The following is a 13,103-nucleotide window of genomic DNA, read 5'->3' on the forward strand; positions in this document are numbered from 1 at the left end:
AGCATACTAATTTATAAACATTAGTCATTTGCCTTTTCAAAGCGCACCAAAGTCTTAAACTATTATTGCCTTTTATATGTCTTTCCTGCTTGACTTTTACTCTCAGTTACGTTTTCAAATATGTTGAATGTGATTACATTTTTTTATATAATTGCTAATTTGGATTTAAAATGCTGAAAAATAATTTCCCTTTATTTTTTTAAAATCTTTTAATATTTGATTGTAAGTTTAGTTTTTGTATCAAAATTAATTTTTAATAGCTCTAATTAATTGTGTATAAATTACACAGGGTGTTTGTTCAAAAGGCGGCTATAGGCTTCGTATCCTTAACTAAAAATAAAACTTTTAAAATCTTCTATAACATCATTAAAATGTGATCATAATATCATTCCGGTATGGATCATATCTGGATATCACTTTTTAAACCATTAGCTCTTTTTAGGTTTCTTGATATTTTCTAACTATTCTATTTCTAATAACGTATTTTAATTTTTGTTTTTAAAACAGCTGCTTGGCCCAGGTTCGAATTCTGGAAAAAGGCCTAATTGCATGAGCGGTTTCCAATTTTTTTTTATGTAACGTAAATGTGAGCCAGTTTCCTTTAGAAAGCTGGCTTGACATCTTTATCCAGTCAGGAATTTTTTTGTTACTTCGCATATATTAGATTCTAATTTAAAATATTTTTCTTACTTTCTTTAATGATGCATATTAGTGAATGGAAGTTTATGAAAACAGAGACTAAAATAAGTAATCATATGAATTTGCTAAGAAGCTGTTTAAATATACAGATATTTATTTGCAGATCGAAAAGCGGTGCCGCTCAGATTGCTAAGAAATACTTTACTAAGATTGCTCTTGATATTGCCCTTCCTTTAATAAGATTGCCCTCGAATGTAACTCGATAATATTTAAAATAAACGAATTTCATTCCCATTGTTTATACAAGGAAAAGTATTTTTATTTTTTGTGCGTTTGTGTGGCTGCAACGAGTTAGCATTTTAAATTAATATTCAAATTTTATTTGCCATTAAAATTAATATTCAGTTTTATTTGCCATTTTTAATATAAGCTATATAGTCTGTACAAAATCATTAGCCCTTCGCTGTAAAAATCAGTTATAAATCTTCAACTTAGCTGAAAGTTAACATTGTTCCGATATCCTTAAAAAAATTCCAAGGGGAAACTTAAACAGCAGAGAGGGAAATGATATGAAACGAAGAGGATTACACAAAAATATTTCTCAGGGCATGCGGATGCTGTCATATAAATTATCAAAAATAATTACATAGTTTATAACTTTGTTTAGTTGGTTAGGGCAAAGCACTCGAGGGCATTCCTGCAGAAGGAATGTATTCATCACGAGCTTTTTTAGTAAAGGCGCGTATTCATATTACACGTGGGGAAAATACGAAGATGCCCATGCAGCCGCCCTTCTGCTAGTATTTGAACTTTGGTCAAACTACCAGTATTCACTTTTACTTCATCTATTAAGCTACTCAATGAGTTTGCTTTCTAACTGTGTCTTTTTGTTATTCATTAAAGCTCTTCAAATTCCTAATGAGGAAAAATTGCTATTGAGAGAATTTTAAACTGATACAGATATTACGCACTTTCCATTATTGCGAGCAATTGAAAATCAAGTGCTTCTATTTAGTCGTAGTGAATTAGAAATTTTAGTATCATCAACATAGCTGTAATTCTTTATTCAGCATTAATCACAGATGGACATTTCTAGTTATTAAATTCTTAAACTATGGCACAGAAAATCATATAAAAGTTTAGATACCAAATTTGAACCACTCGATGAAAATAAAGATTAAACATTAAATGTTATCTTACTTAAAGTAAAAAATTCGAGTTCATAAAATGTATAGAACACTTGAAATAAGTTGAAAGACCAGAACGTTTCTAATATTAGAATAAAAATTCACCGCGCTATTTGAGTAATTTACCATGGCTAACATTGTTTTGTCTCGCTGATTGTGATTTAAATTTAAAAAATTTAAGAAAAGATTTATGCAACTTTAAAACAAAAACTGACGTTTTTAGAAATTAAAAATTTCTTCTTGGATACTATATTTGTAATATTAAATTTTTAGCTGGCAGTTTAAAAGTGTTGACAAATCACATCTCTTCGAATTCTGAATGTACAGGTATCTAACATTTTTGTTTTTAAAAAGCCTAATGAATATTCTATTTGTTTGAAATTCTGCTCTACGGAAACCACATATCGTTTGAAATTTTATAAATTATATATAATTTTCATGCAATATTTATTTTCATGCAATAAGCATTTAAAACAGATATTTTTGAATGACACTCCCGATATTTTATGCTAACGAAATCGCCTCTTGAAAATTTACCTGACCCATAACAGATGGGCACATTTTCACGCATATAGACTTCTTGTAAACGCTAATAACATCTTCACGGATATTCATCAGTTCGCAACAACCGCAACGTAATCCGCATCTATGCAGAAAAAGAATAAGAATGAATTTTAAAAAAGAAAAAATTCGTTAGTTCTTTACAAATATTTTACTGCAGAAAATTTAATTCTCATAATAGTATCATGCAACTAATCTGTTTTTTTTTATTTATTTATTTTCGTGAATTTAAAATAGAAACAATGTACATTGTGATATAAAATTTAGAGAATTTTTATATTTGTCAACTTCCACGTAATTTTCTCCTTTAATTTCAAGCAGTTATACAGTAGAATTTCTTTTTAACCCGCAGCAACGAGACCTTGCTGATTCAGGACATTTGAATGTATATGTTACCGGCAACATATGAAATCCGGCATCCTCTAGAATGCCTAAAACTAGCTGGGAATGTATGAAACGATTCCTATTTTGCACATTTCCTAGGCATTCTGTAGAATGCCAAATGACAAACCGGGCAAAGTATGAAATACATTTTGATTCGTTTCGAAGAACCGAAACTACTTATTAGAAGATAATGACGTAAAAAAGCCAAAATGACTGCTAAAGAAGGAACCACAGGACTACTGGCCGCTAAATCGCTAGGATGAGATAGATGTTTGTAGAAAACAAAAGTACATTCATTTACCCTCTTAAAGAAAGCGTTATTATACTATACAGTATTACGTCACGGACGCTGAGTAATTTTCGTTATTTCATGAAAACACATTTAAGTACTGCACAGGAACGACGTGACAGAATGTCTAAAGAACTTTCAACCAATTACAAAAACATTACACGTAATGATATTGAACTGTAACAATCACCTTTGTGAGCCCTGTCAGAAAAAAACCAAAAAGGTACTAAAAAGGGCACTGATGTGAAACTCATGATTATTTCTGACTTCGGTTGTCAGGTAGATCTTACCGATTCAAAGTCTCAGCCAGATAGAAAATACAAATTTATTACTCTGTATCAAGATCACCTCAGCATCTTTTTTTTACATATTTCGAAGAACAGTTTTTTCATGGCACTCCTTCATTAATTTATCAAAGTAACATTTGTATTTTAGACGAATGAACGTCTTTTAAATAACAGCCTTATCATAACCTTTTTTTTCATACTTTGCGTAAAGAGCATTTGTCATTCTGTAGAATGCTTATTATATGCAATGCCTAGGTAAAGTATGTAATAATTCTCTTATTTCATACTTTGCCTAAAATTGCCCGGCACTGTATAGAATGCCTAGGCATTCTGTAGAATGCCGGCGTTTCATACTTTGTCGGTAACATATATATATTTATAACATATTTGTTCATGTTTTTTGATACCATCTATAGATATTGCCGATTCGGAACCTTTGATCGTGTTTTTTTACGTATCAGCCAAAATTAAATAAATAACATCGAAAGTCATATAAATTATTTAAAATTTAAACACATAGACATGATTTTATATTACAAAAAATCAAGCAACACTTTAAAATTACCTCTTTCGCAGTGCATCTCCTAATAATTCGATGTCATTTTAAGATAGTGCGAATGAAACAAAAATGTCTGCCGCCACCCAACCCTGCTTCTTCTCATCACTAATACAAATCTTCTTCGAATATGTAACCAAATACAAGATGTTGGCATGGAGGGGGGTCTAATATATTGTAAAACCAAGAGAATCTTCGTCACTTGACTCGTCACCTACGAACATGACTACAGCCCACAATTTACGTCAATAGCGAAGTAAAATAATGTTCTTTACATCTTTCCAAGCAAGAGACAAGGTAAATTATTTCTGAAATCATGAACATTTCCTTAAGTACACACATCGAAGCATACACAAAAATCTGCAATTCATTTTTATATTCGAGATTATTCCTTCGTCTACTGATTGAATAAGGCTTGCTATGTTGTGTGGCAGAAATGAAACATGTAAGTTTTCAATGCTTAAATCTCCAGATTTCTTGATTTTTATATATTTTTTTTATTTCGTAGTCCTAAATTTCGAATTTAAAGTTAGGACCTTCAAGAGTATCTTTCCTGTGGAATTCCGCCGATTAGAGCCATCCATGCCACATCAAGCTAAAGCGAGGAAATCCCACATAGTATTAGAAAGGTATCCCATAACTTTTACATGCCAATTAAATTATTAAGATCGGAAATTAAATGAGATCTTACTCTCCAAGGATACCAGTTGAACCAGACATGATACTAACAAGTTCTAAATGTTTGAAAGGTTCACTCATTAGCATCATTGTTTTCTTGAATGACTGGAAGAAACAACCTTGTCCAAATGCATTAAACTGGTAACTCTAAAAAATTAAAAGAAGCACCAAATAAGACCTTTTTTAAATCTTTATTTCCAAGACCATATATTACTTTTCTTGTTATTCATATCACTCACCAATTATCAGTATAAATATAATATGAAAAAAGTATAAAAGACACTCTTACGTACTTGTTGCTCACCTCATCAGCCAGTAAGACTAATTTCTGACGAACAGCAAACTGAATGATTTCTTCCATGGTGTTAGAATTCAGTACGGAACCTATAAGCAGTTCGTAGACTTTAAAAGTTGGAAGAGAAGCACACCAATGTAAAATTTTAAATTAGTCAAAAAAGAAATTTTGAATTACCCTAGATTTCGAACAAATCTATATTTATTTCGAGATAAATAAAAAATAGTTTCCTTTCCTTCAGAAGAAAAAAAAGTGTGCATAAGTAAGAGCGTTCATATTTCAATGGAAATCAATGTGAGGAGACAGACGAGAAATACATGTGTAAAGACAGACGAAAAATATCAAAGCAGGACTTTCTAGGGAGACGCGTGACAGCACGTCATTTATTGACAGTAAATTGGCGCTACAAAAGAAATGGGCAGCAATGACTAAACAACTCATTGGCAACTCATACTCAGCATGGACAGTGGATGTGGAACCTGCACAGCAGTCACGGGAGATCATATCCCCTACTAAAGGCTTGATGCTTTTTGCTGGACACCTGCCATTTGAATGTTTCGGCCTTCTGTCGCATTTTGCTCTATGCTACTTTTTTAATAAAGTTCCTTTTTATCCTCTTAATTTCTTTCTCGGGAACTTTCGCTTGCATTACCAATGTTTTTACGTCTTGGGCATTTATGTTATTGTTGTGTTGATTTGGAAAGCTTTGAACAACGTTATGTTGGAAAAAAGCCGTCTCGTCCTTAATTTTTGCACACCAGTATACATCATTTTGATGTCAAATTGTTTGAGAAACTGTCTTTTTATCTCTGGGTTGGCTACGCAGACCACTTTCACACTTTTTGATGGTAAAAAAGTAGATTCATTCCAGATTTTATCTATTATAAATTCAATTGATTAAGCCACTAGTTCATTTTTGAAACTGAATCTGACATAATACTCTTCCCCTTCCTTGATATTCTTATAATCCACAATGAATCTGATTTGGCACTACTGTTTACCGTAAAGCTTTTCTGTTTGTTTACCTTCCCATGCTATGTCAACCAGCTAAGGAAAAGAATGGTTTTATTTTACTATTATGTATTTCGGGCTCTCAGAGTTTATTCCTCAAAATATTTACTTGATGATTAACTCAATTATTTGAGAAAAGTTGCCATTGATCGAGGATATTTATCCCGTGATTATTGATAAAGGCCTTTAAAAAATTTTCAGCTTACCATCAAAGAAGACATTCCGCTATTAGAAATAACATTAATAATTTTTTCGTGCCTTCATTTCCTACCTGTGTACGTTACAAAATTGCACAGATGCTCCTGGAGATCAATTTTTATGTCATGTTTTCGCCTATTAACAAAATTCATGATAAGGTTCCATTTCGGACTTTAATTGTTTGGGAACTTATAGCATATCTCGTGAGCGTGGTTTGAGACATATTGGCCAAACTAAAGGAGCTTTGAAGTTCAGTATGAAGGAACACGAATTTTATGTTCGAAAATTCGAAATTAACAATAGCTTCGATAGCTAATCATAGTTGGAAATGTAATGGTAATTCTGACTTTGAGTCGGCAATAAATTACCCACAAAGTTTCTTCAATTGGAGAGTTGGATTTCTTGAAGCTTTATTTTAAATATTTCTCTTATTTATATAGTGGCTTTAATTCCAATCCAGTCTTTTGTAACTCTTTTAACATTCAATTAACATATATTTTTAATTTTCTTTATTTTTTCTTCCTATAGATGGCACTACCTTCTCCTTCGCTTTACTCCTGTTAGGTATACATACAACCGTGGCTTTTCCTTCGTTCCTGATTTCTTTGCTCCTGATGCAGAAGGACATGTACCTGTTTGCCCTTGCAATCGTAAAAGTCTTTACTAAACTCTACGCCAAACACAAGGTTGTTGTTTTGCTAATTCAATCTGTGGAGCATACTAAAAACGAGCACAACACCACCTGTTAAGAATAATATCTAAATATAACGTCATGCTCGTTTTCGCTTTGGTTCGCTCAATAAATCTCATATAATTACGGCTATTACTTCTCACGGGTTTGAAAAAAAAAATTTATAAGTAAATATTTTTTTTTTCTTTTGAAGAAGAAGCCGCTCATCCGGTATAGTGGTCAGTCGCGCGGACAGCCGTATCGAAGAGCCTGTGTTCGAATCTCGGAGAAGGTATCTATTTTGAAACTGAACAAAAGTTCCACAGTTAAAGTTTCCACAGTTTCTGTATTCACAAGCATATATCCGTATATGCTTATGCGTATATGCGTATGCAAGCATATATTCCGTATACACAAGCATACAGTGTCTGCGTGGCGAGGACGCACTCAAAATACACAGCGAGCAGAAAGTTCTCTCTAGCAGTTGGTGGTAAGAAAAAAGTTGTGAAAGACCCTCGGATCGCCTCTCGGGATGTTCATTGAACTTTTTCTCCACATTCTGAAATGCTTATCGTTACTTCACTACAAGCATCTCCTTAATTTTGAAATTCTATTTACATGCTAAGTTTGTACATAGTTTTAATAACTTGGGGTAAGGCTTCGGCCTGTGGTCACCTAAGAATTGTGGAGTAGAGTAGTTAATGTGGTGGAACTATGCCTGTACAACCTTACGGTGAAATCCTAGTGTTCCGTTCACTTTTCCCTGTACCTGTTGAAGAAGAACTTATGTTAGATCGCTTTCGAAATCGTTATAGTTTTATTCAAAATTTACACCCAATTTAAATTTGCTTTTTTGCCTAAATTTAAACAGATTGTCTTTCTACTCAAAAATCTTTTGAAACTAAAAATTGTAAGGACTGAGGGATACATTTTAGCAGCATTTTATAACTTCTTATAATTCAATCGATGCAGTTTAAAAAATCAAAAATTCTCATATCGAGAGAAAATATACATGATATTATAAATACGGGATTTATTTTTAGAAAACCAACGCTTATTGTAGCAAAATATAATAATTCAGTAAAAAAACGAAGCTTGCATACCATACATATTCATCTCAAACAACATATTAGCTTCTATAAAAATATTTACTTTACTGTATTGTCTTTACATATTCTTTAATTGAGCTAAAGAATTAAGATGTCTGTATACATATTAATTTCATTCAAAGTCAGTATCATTTCAAGAAATGATCAATTCTGATGAAAAAGTCAAATTTTTTTAGGCAAAATAGACTTTAATTTGTCGTACATTTTAAACAGAACTGTTTCGATTTGGAGAGCGGTCAAACACAGATCCTTCTTCTTTAAGAAAAAAAAAAAATTTGTGAATTTTTCAAGATTTTTATGAGGTCGGGAAAACTGAAAGCGAGAGTTTAAATCCTAGAATGTGGCCTTTAAAGGAAGTCAATCAGAAACTAATTTTAAAAGAAAAAAATTTTAACTGTATTTTTTTTAAAGTTTTGAGATAATAATAATAATAATTTAAAATTAGATGTAATCAAATACGAATATATTGGACACATTTAGGAGTGCAGTCACGCTATGCCTGGAAAGAAGTGGTGGAAAATTAATTAATGTCTTTATGAATAAATAAGCTACAAAATTACAACAGAACTGAAATTTTGCACCAAATGTCAATAATCTGCAAAATATGCAGATTACAAGAATTTCAGCAGTGTCCTGTCGCTGTTCAAATATAAAGCAGCCGGTCTACAGTTAGTGCTTTTATAGCCTTAGAAACTTTCAACAAGTTGCAGCAGTTATAACATAAATACAAAATAAGTCCAAACAACGAAAATAATTCTGTTAAAAATTAATTTCCAGTATGTTATTCATATACGTTGTTTTTTTTAAATAAATTTCTAATCAAATTATATTAAATAAAATAATAAACAGAATTTTACAGCATGTTTATACGAATAACAACGTACGTGAATATTCAAACAAAACAGCATACATGATTATACTAACTCGATAATGAATGTATTATACTATCAAATAAGTTCTATTGAATGATGTTGCTATTTTAAATTCCATCATAAATACAAATTTATACTGAATTCCTTCTATATGTGTATATTAAATAACTTGTGTTGTACAGATATTAAATGAACAACCGATTTATTGTTTAGCGTAGTTAATTTCGTTTTCGTGGATGTTTATAACATTTAGCGAAAATCGCGTGTTCTTAAGCCGAACACAACACCAATGCTGTATTTTTTATCACCAATCCAGCTATCGAAGACAAGTACAAAGAAAACTGTATAATTAAAATTTATTAAAAGCTTACATAGAGAACTCAGAACGTAAACAAGAGCTCCAAAATTATTCCCTGGAAGCTCATTCCAAAAGACATCATTGTTGAAGAACAAACCTTCAATTGGGGAGCATAATGGCTGCTTTCCAATTCAACAAAGGATTTTAAAGGTGTTTTTGATATTCCTGAAATTGCTGATATTAATCCTTATCCTTTCACACTAAAAGGACAGATTTAGATATGGATGAAGAACAAATTATCGAATTCGATCATCTTTCACTACCTGAGATGAAAATTGTCTTTACTTTTATATAATTTTCTAGTGAACTTCCTAAAAGTAATTCGCATGTGAAAATGCTTTTCTTATTATGGTCTTTTTGAATTTTAACGTGATTATTATGCCTTCTTGGTATGCCTTCGTAGTGTGGTGGTCTGCACACGCTGGGCACGTATTCCAGAGGTCCATGGTTCGATTCCCGGTGAGGGCGTTGCTAATTTTTCAATTCTCCTGCTTCCAAAAATATACCCGGCGAAGGTGTTGCATATTTTTCATCTTGCCTGCTTCCAAAAAATACCTAATGTCTCTACACAGTGTATTACAAATAAAAAATTAAAAATAAATAAAGAATTACTTTACTATACATTATGTACCTTGGATACTCGTCTTCCAGGCATGAATGGATAAGGTGAGGATGAGTCTGGTAGATCTTAAGTGGGTAAGTTTGAGTCAACGTCTGACACTGAAGACTCATTGACAAGTAAAGGGGACATTTGTGATGAGGAGACTGTATGAGAGGTGGAAGAAGTTGGCACGTTAATTGTGCCAGCAGCATCATTTGCTGAAGAGTTAAGAAAGTAAAGGTGTAAACTTTTCTGAATAGGTTTCCTTTTCCTGGTAAATACGATTACAGCACTGTATTGTATCTTGCACACCAGACTTTACTTAAGCAAACCTCTCATAATTTATTTATTATTATTGTTATTATTATTATTATTATTCGAATCCGAACAAATTTCCCTCTTTCAAGACAATTTTGTTCGTATCTATGAAAGTTTGTAAAGTGGGAAACGTCTGATAGAATTCATAGAATGGGGCGCGGAGGTTGATAATCTGTCATTAAATTTATGAGAACTGAAGCTAAAAATGTGACTGAAGTTTTTCTATATTATGTTTTTTTTTTAATGTTCTCAGAATGTCTTCTATAATGCCTTGAAGATATAGAAATTAACAACTTTATTTGACTTTCCCCCCCCCCAAAAAAAGAACATGCGATCCAGATAACTGGAACTCCCGATGATTGGAGTTGTACTGAACCTCTACAGGAAGTTTTTAGATATCGTTTAAAACTTTTAAACATTTTAAAAGTTTTTTTTTTTAATTAAGGCACTAAGTCATAGCTTTTTGAGCGAATTATATTTTTTAATTTACTGCATCGTATCTAACAAAAGTTAATGAATATCTCGTACCTGTAGGATTGCCAGGATTAATGACTAAAATTGCTCTGGGAATACAGTAACGACTGGCTGCTTCCAGCGCAGACGAGAGTTCATTTAAACTAATGGACCATTCTTGATCTTCTTCCAAAAAGTAATCAATCTGAAATAATTAAGTGTACTTTATTTGAAGAGAATCTTTAACGTTTCAGAAATGGAATGCTAATCAGTTGAATGTAATGCTAATACGAAAGACGTCTAGAGACATTGCAATACTTGAGAACGATCACATTTTTAAATTAAAGAAGTTGAATATTAAACTTTTATAAACTAAAATTTGTCCTATTAGTTGAACGTTCAGCCATTATTCTATGAGTCATTGATGAGATTTCATTCTTATTTTTATTGACAACTTTATATATATTGTTACGTTATTTTCTTCCTTCACGTTCGTATGGGGTTCGTAGATTTGGAGTGAATAACGACGACACTTGATGAAGTATCGAAACACACTTTATTTAGCCAATATTAATCAGGACAGCTCCAAAGTCACGTTTTACAGTCGTCGAAGATCTACTATATACACTCGCTGGAACAATCAGCGATACAGCCTTCAGGTTATCAGGCTAAAACGGGGGACAGCTTCACTGCAAGCGCCAGAGTACAGCTCCCGACTCTGCTCGGTCGTTCTCGGAACTCCACGTACTCTAGATCCTCTCCACGCTACAACTCGCGATGCACTCGACGACATACAGGGCACGGCTCCCGACTCTTCGGTTCAGTCGTTCCCGGAGCTCAACACGCTCTCTCGGCGATGCACTAACCGCGATACTCGAAGGCACACTCTTTCGATGCACTGGACGACCAACTCGGCGCTAGACTTCGAGACACTCGCTGACTGACTATATATCAGCTCGCTAGACGAGGCACACACACTAACTGACTGCGAACCAGCAGGGTTTATATAGCTTTTGGCTGGTGTTCGAGAACATGCTGGGCTAAACCGGTAAGAATTCGTTCCAGAAGGTTCTCCGTCTGTCCATGGTATATCGCCAATTTTGTCGCCAAATGAGCGATTTCTCGCCAAATGTGGCAACTTTGCCTTATCTTTCCATTTTATATATATAAGCCTGTTTTGCGGGGAAGCTATCTCACCGCGCCTGGACATTTTGTAACAATATATATATAATTGTATAATATAATGAAACATGTTACTTCAGGTTAGATTATAAATTCGTCATAAAATCTTATTCAGACATATATAGAACTGTTACTCAATCCTGTAATCTTATATCACTTTACAAAATTTTATATTAAATGGATACTTGAAAATATAAAAATAATTTAAAGAACTAAAGTGTTTATACATTTACAAAAAATAGCGAAGTATTTATATATTTACAAAAAATTACTACACTATTACATAGTATTTCCATTAGTTGTGATTTCTTTAATCCGAGTGACTGATACAATCAAACTTCTCATTAGCTGACACTACCTGGGTTTTATATATCATCAAGGGATGTCCGAAACTAAATGCGGATGTATTAGCTTCTTATTTGACAGTTTGGCGAACTGTATGTTAACAGGGGAGTGTCCGCTAACTTGAAATATGCTTTAATTGAGGTTGATCTGTATTTTCGAAAAATTAAATCATTCTTTAAATTCTGTTCAAATTTTAATTTGATTTTATCTATGTACTTCTTTACCTCAACCATACCAAATTCATTCAGAAGTGAAGTGAAAGAGGGATCTCTTGGGACTGGTACCATCACACCAATTCTGTTGCCATCATTAGGAGAATTCAGAACGTTCAAAATCGACTGAAAATTCAAAATATTCAAAATAGCTTAATAAAATCGTAAATTATAAGCGATGAAATAAAGTTATAATGAGTTTGTATCCTTTACCCTCAATGCTTCACTGGCCCCAGCAGTCAATATGACATTTTCGGCTGAAGCTTGGACTCCATCTCTTCTTTGCAGGTATTGGGCAATGTGTTCCCGAATAAGGTCTATGCCTTCACTGTACGTGTATGCTCCTTTAAATATATAAAAGTTAATTACGTTATGTTATTTTTATATATCTTGTTATACATATAATATTATAAAACACTAATTACGATAAGTAATAAATCAGAAAATTTTTAAATATTAATTATCAGAATTAAAACATTTCTTCACTAAATGTCAAAATCATTCGTAGAAGCAACATAAAATCTTTGGAATTATGAACATACTGCGTCTTTTGAGCTTAAACTCCTCACTATCTCGATTTTAAAATGACCATTATAATTTGAAGTTAACTGAACTATAACGATAACAGGTAGGATATTCAACAAAAATAGCTTACACACATCAGGTTTTGCATTTTCCTCCATGTTTTAAAGCGAAACGAATATTATTTAGCGAAATTACTTTCATACATAGTTATCATTTATGAAAATGCAGTTTAAGTTCAATAGAATGTAAATATTTTGAAATATGAGGAATCATCAAAAAGCAACTTTAATATGTTAATGAATTTAAAATAATATATTACATAAATACTGCTAGTAGCGACTTTAAAAGGGGATATAAGGCGATCGCATATGGC

At 32.5% G+C, this 13,103-nt stretch overlaps 1 protein-coding gene across 6 annotated transcripts in view; it reads right to left on the minus strand.

Annotated features, from left to right (window-relative positions):
* The window catches only part of LOC118182824 (alanine aminotransferase 2-like), a 122,494-nt gene that overhangs the window by 23,165 nt on the left and 86,226 nt on the right, over positions 1–13,103 (minus strand). For 2 of the 6 annotated variants that reach the window (XM_085813295.1, XM_085813291.1), the window contains exons 4-9: positions 12,419–12,549; positions 12,218–12,331; positions 10,542–10,671; positions 4,886–4,965; positions 4,595–4,728; positions 2,364–2,472 (exon numbers count right to left, since the gene is read on the minus strand). In XM_085813295.1, coding sequence (XP_085669421.1) covers positions 2,364–2,472; positions 4,595–4,728; positions 4,886–4,965; positions 10,542–10,671; positions 12,218–12,331; positions 12,419–12,549 — 698 coding nt within the window. Of the gene's footprint in view, positions 1–2,363; positions 2,473–4,594; positions 4,729–4,874; positions 4,966–10,541; positions 10,672–12,217; positions 12,332–12,418; positions 12,550–13,103 lie in introns of all 6 variants that reach the window. The other 4 variants (XM_085813292.1, XM_085813294.1, XM_085813293.1 and 1 more) reach the window with 4 other exon arrangements.

Source organism: Stegodyphus dumicola, chromosome 3 (assembly GCF_044657685.1).
Source record: "Stegodyphus dumicola isolate Sdum_Otavi_A_Nest chromosome 3, ASM4465768v1".
Lineage (NCBI taxonomy): Eukaryota > Metazoa > Arthropoda > Arachnida > Araneae > Eresidae > Stegodyphus > Stegodyphus dumicola.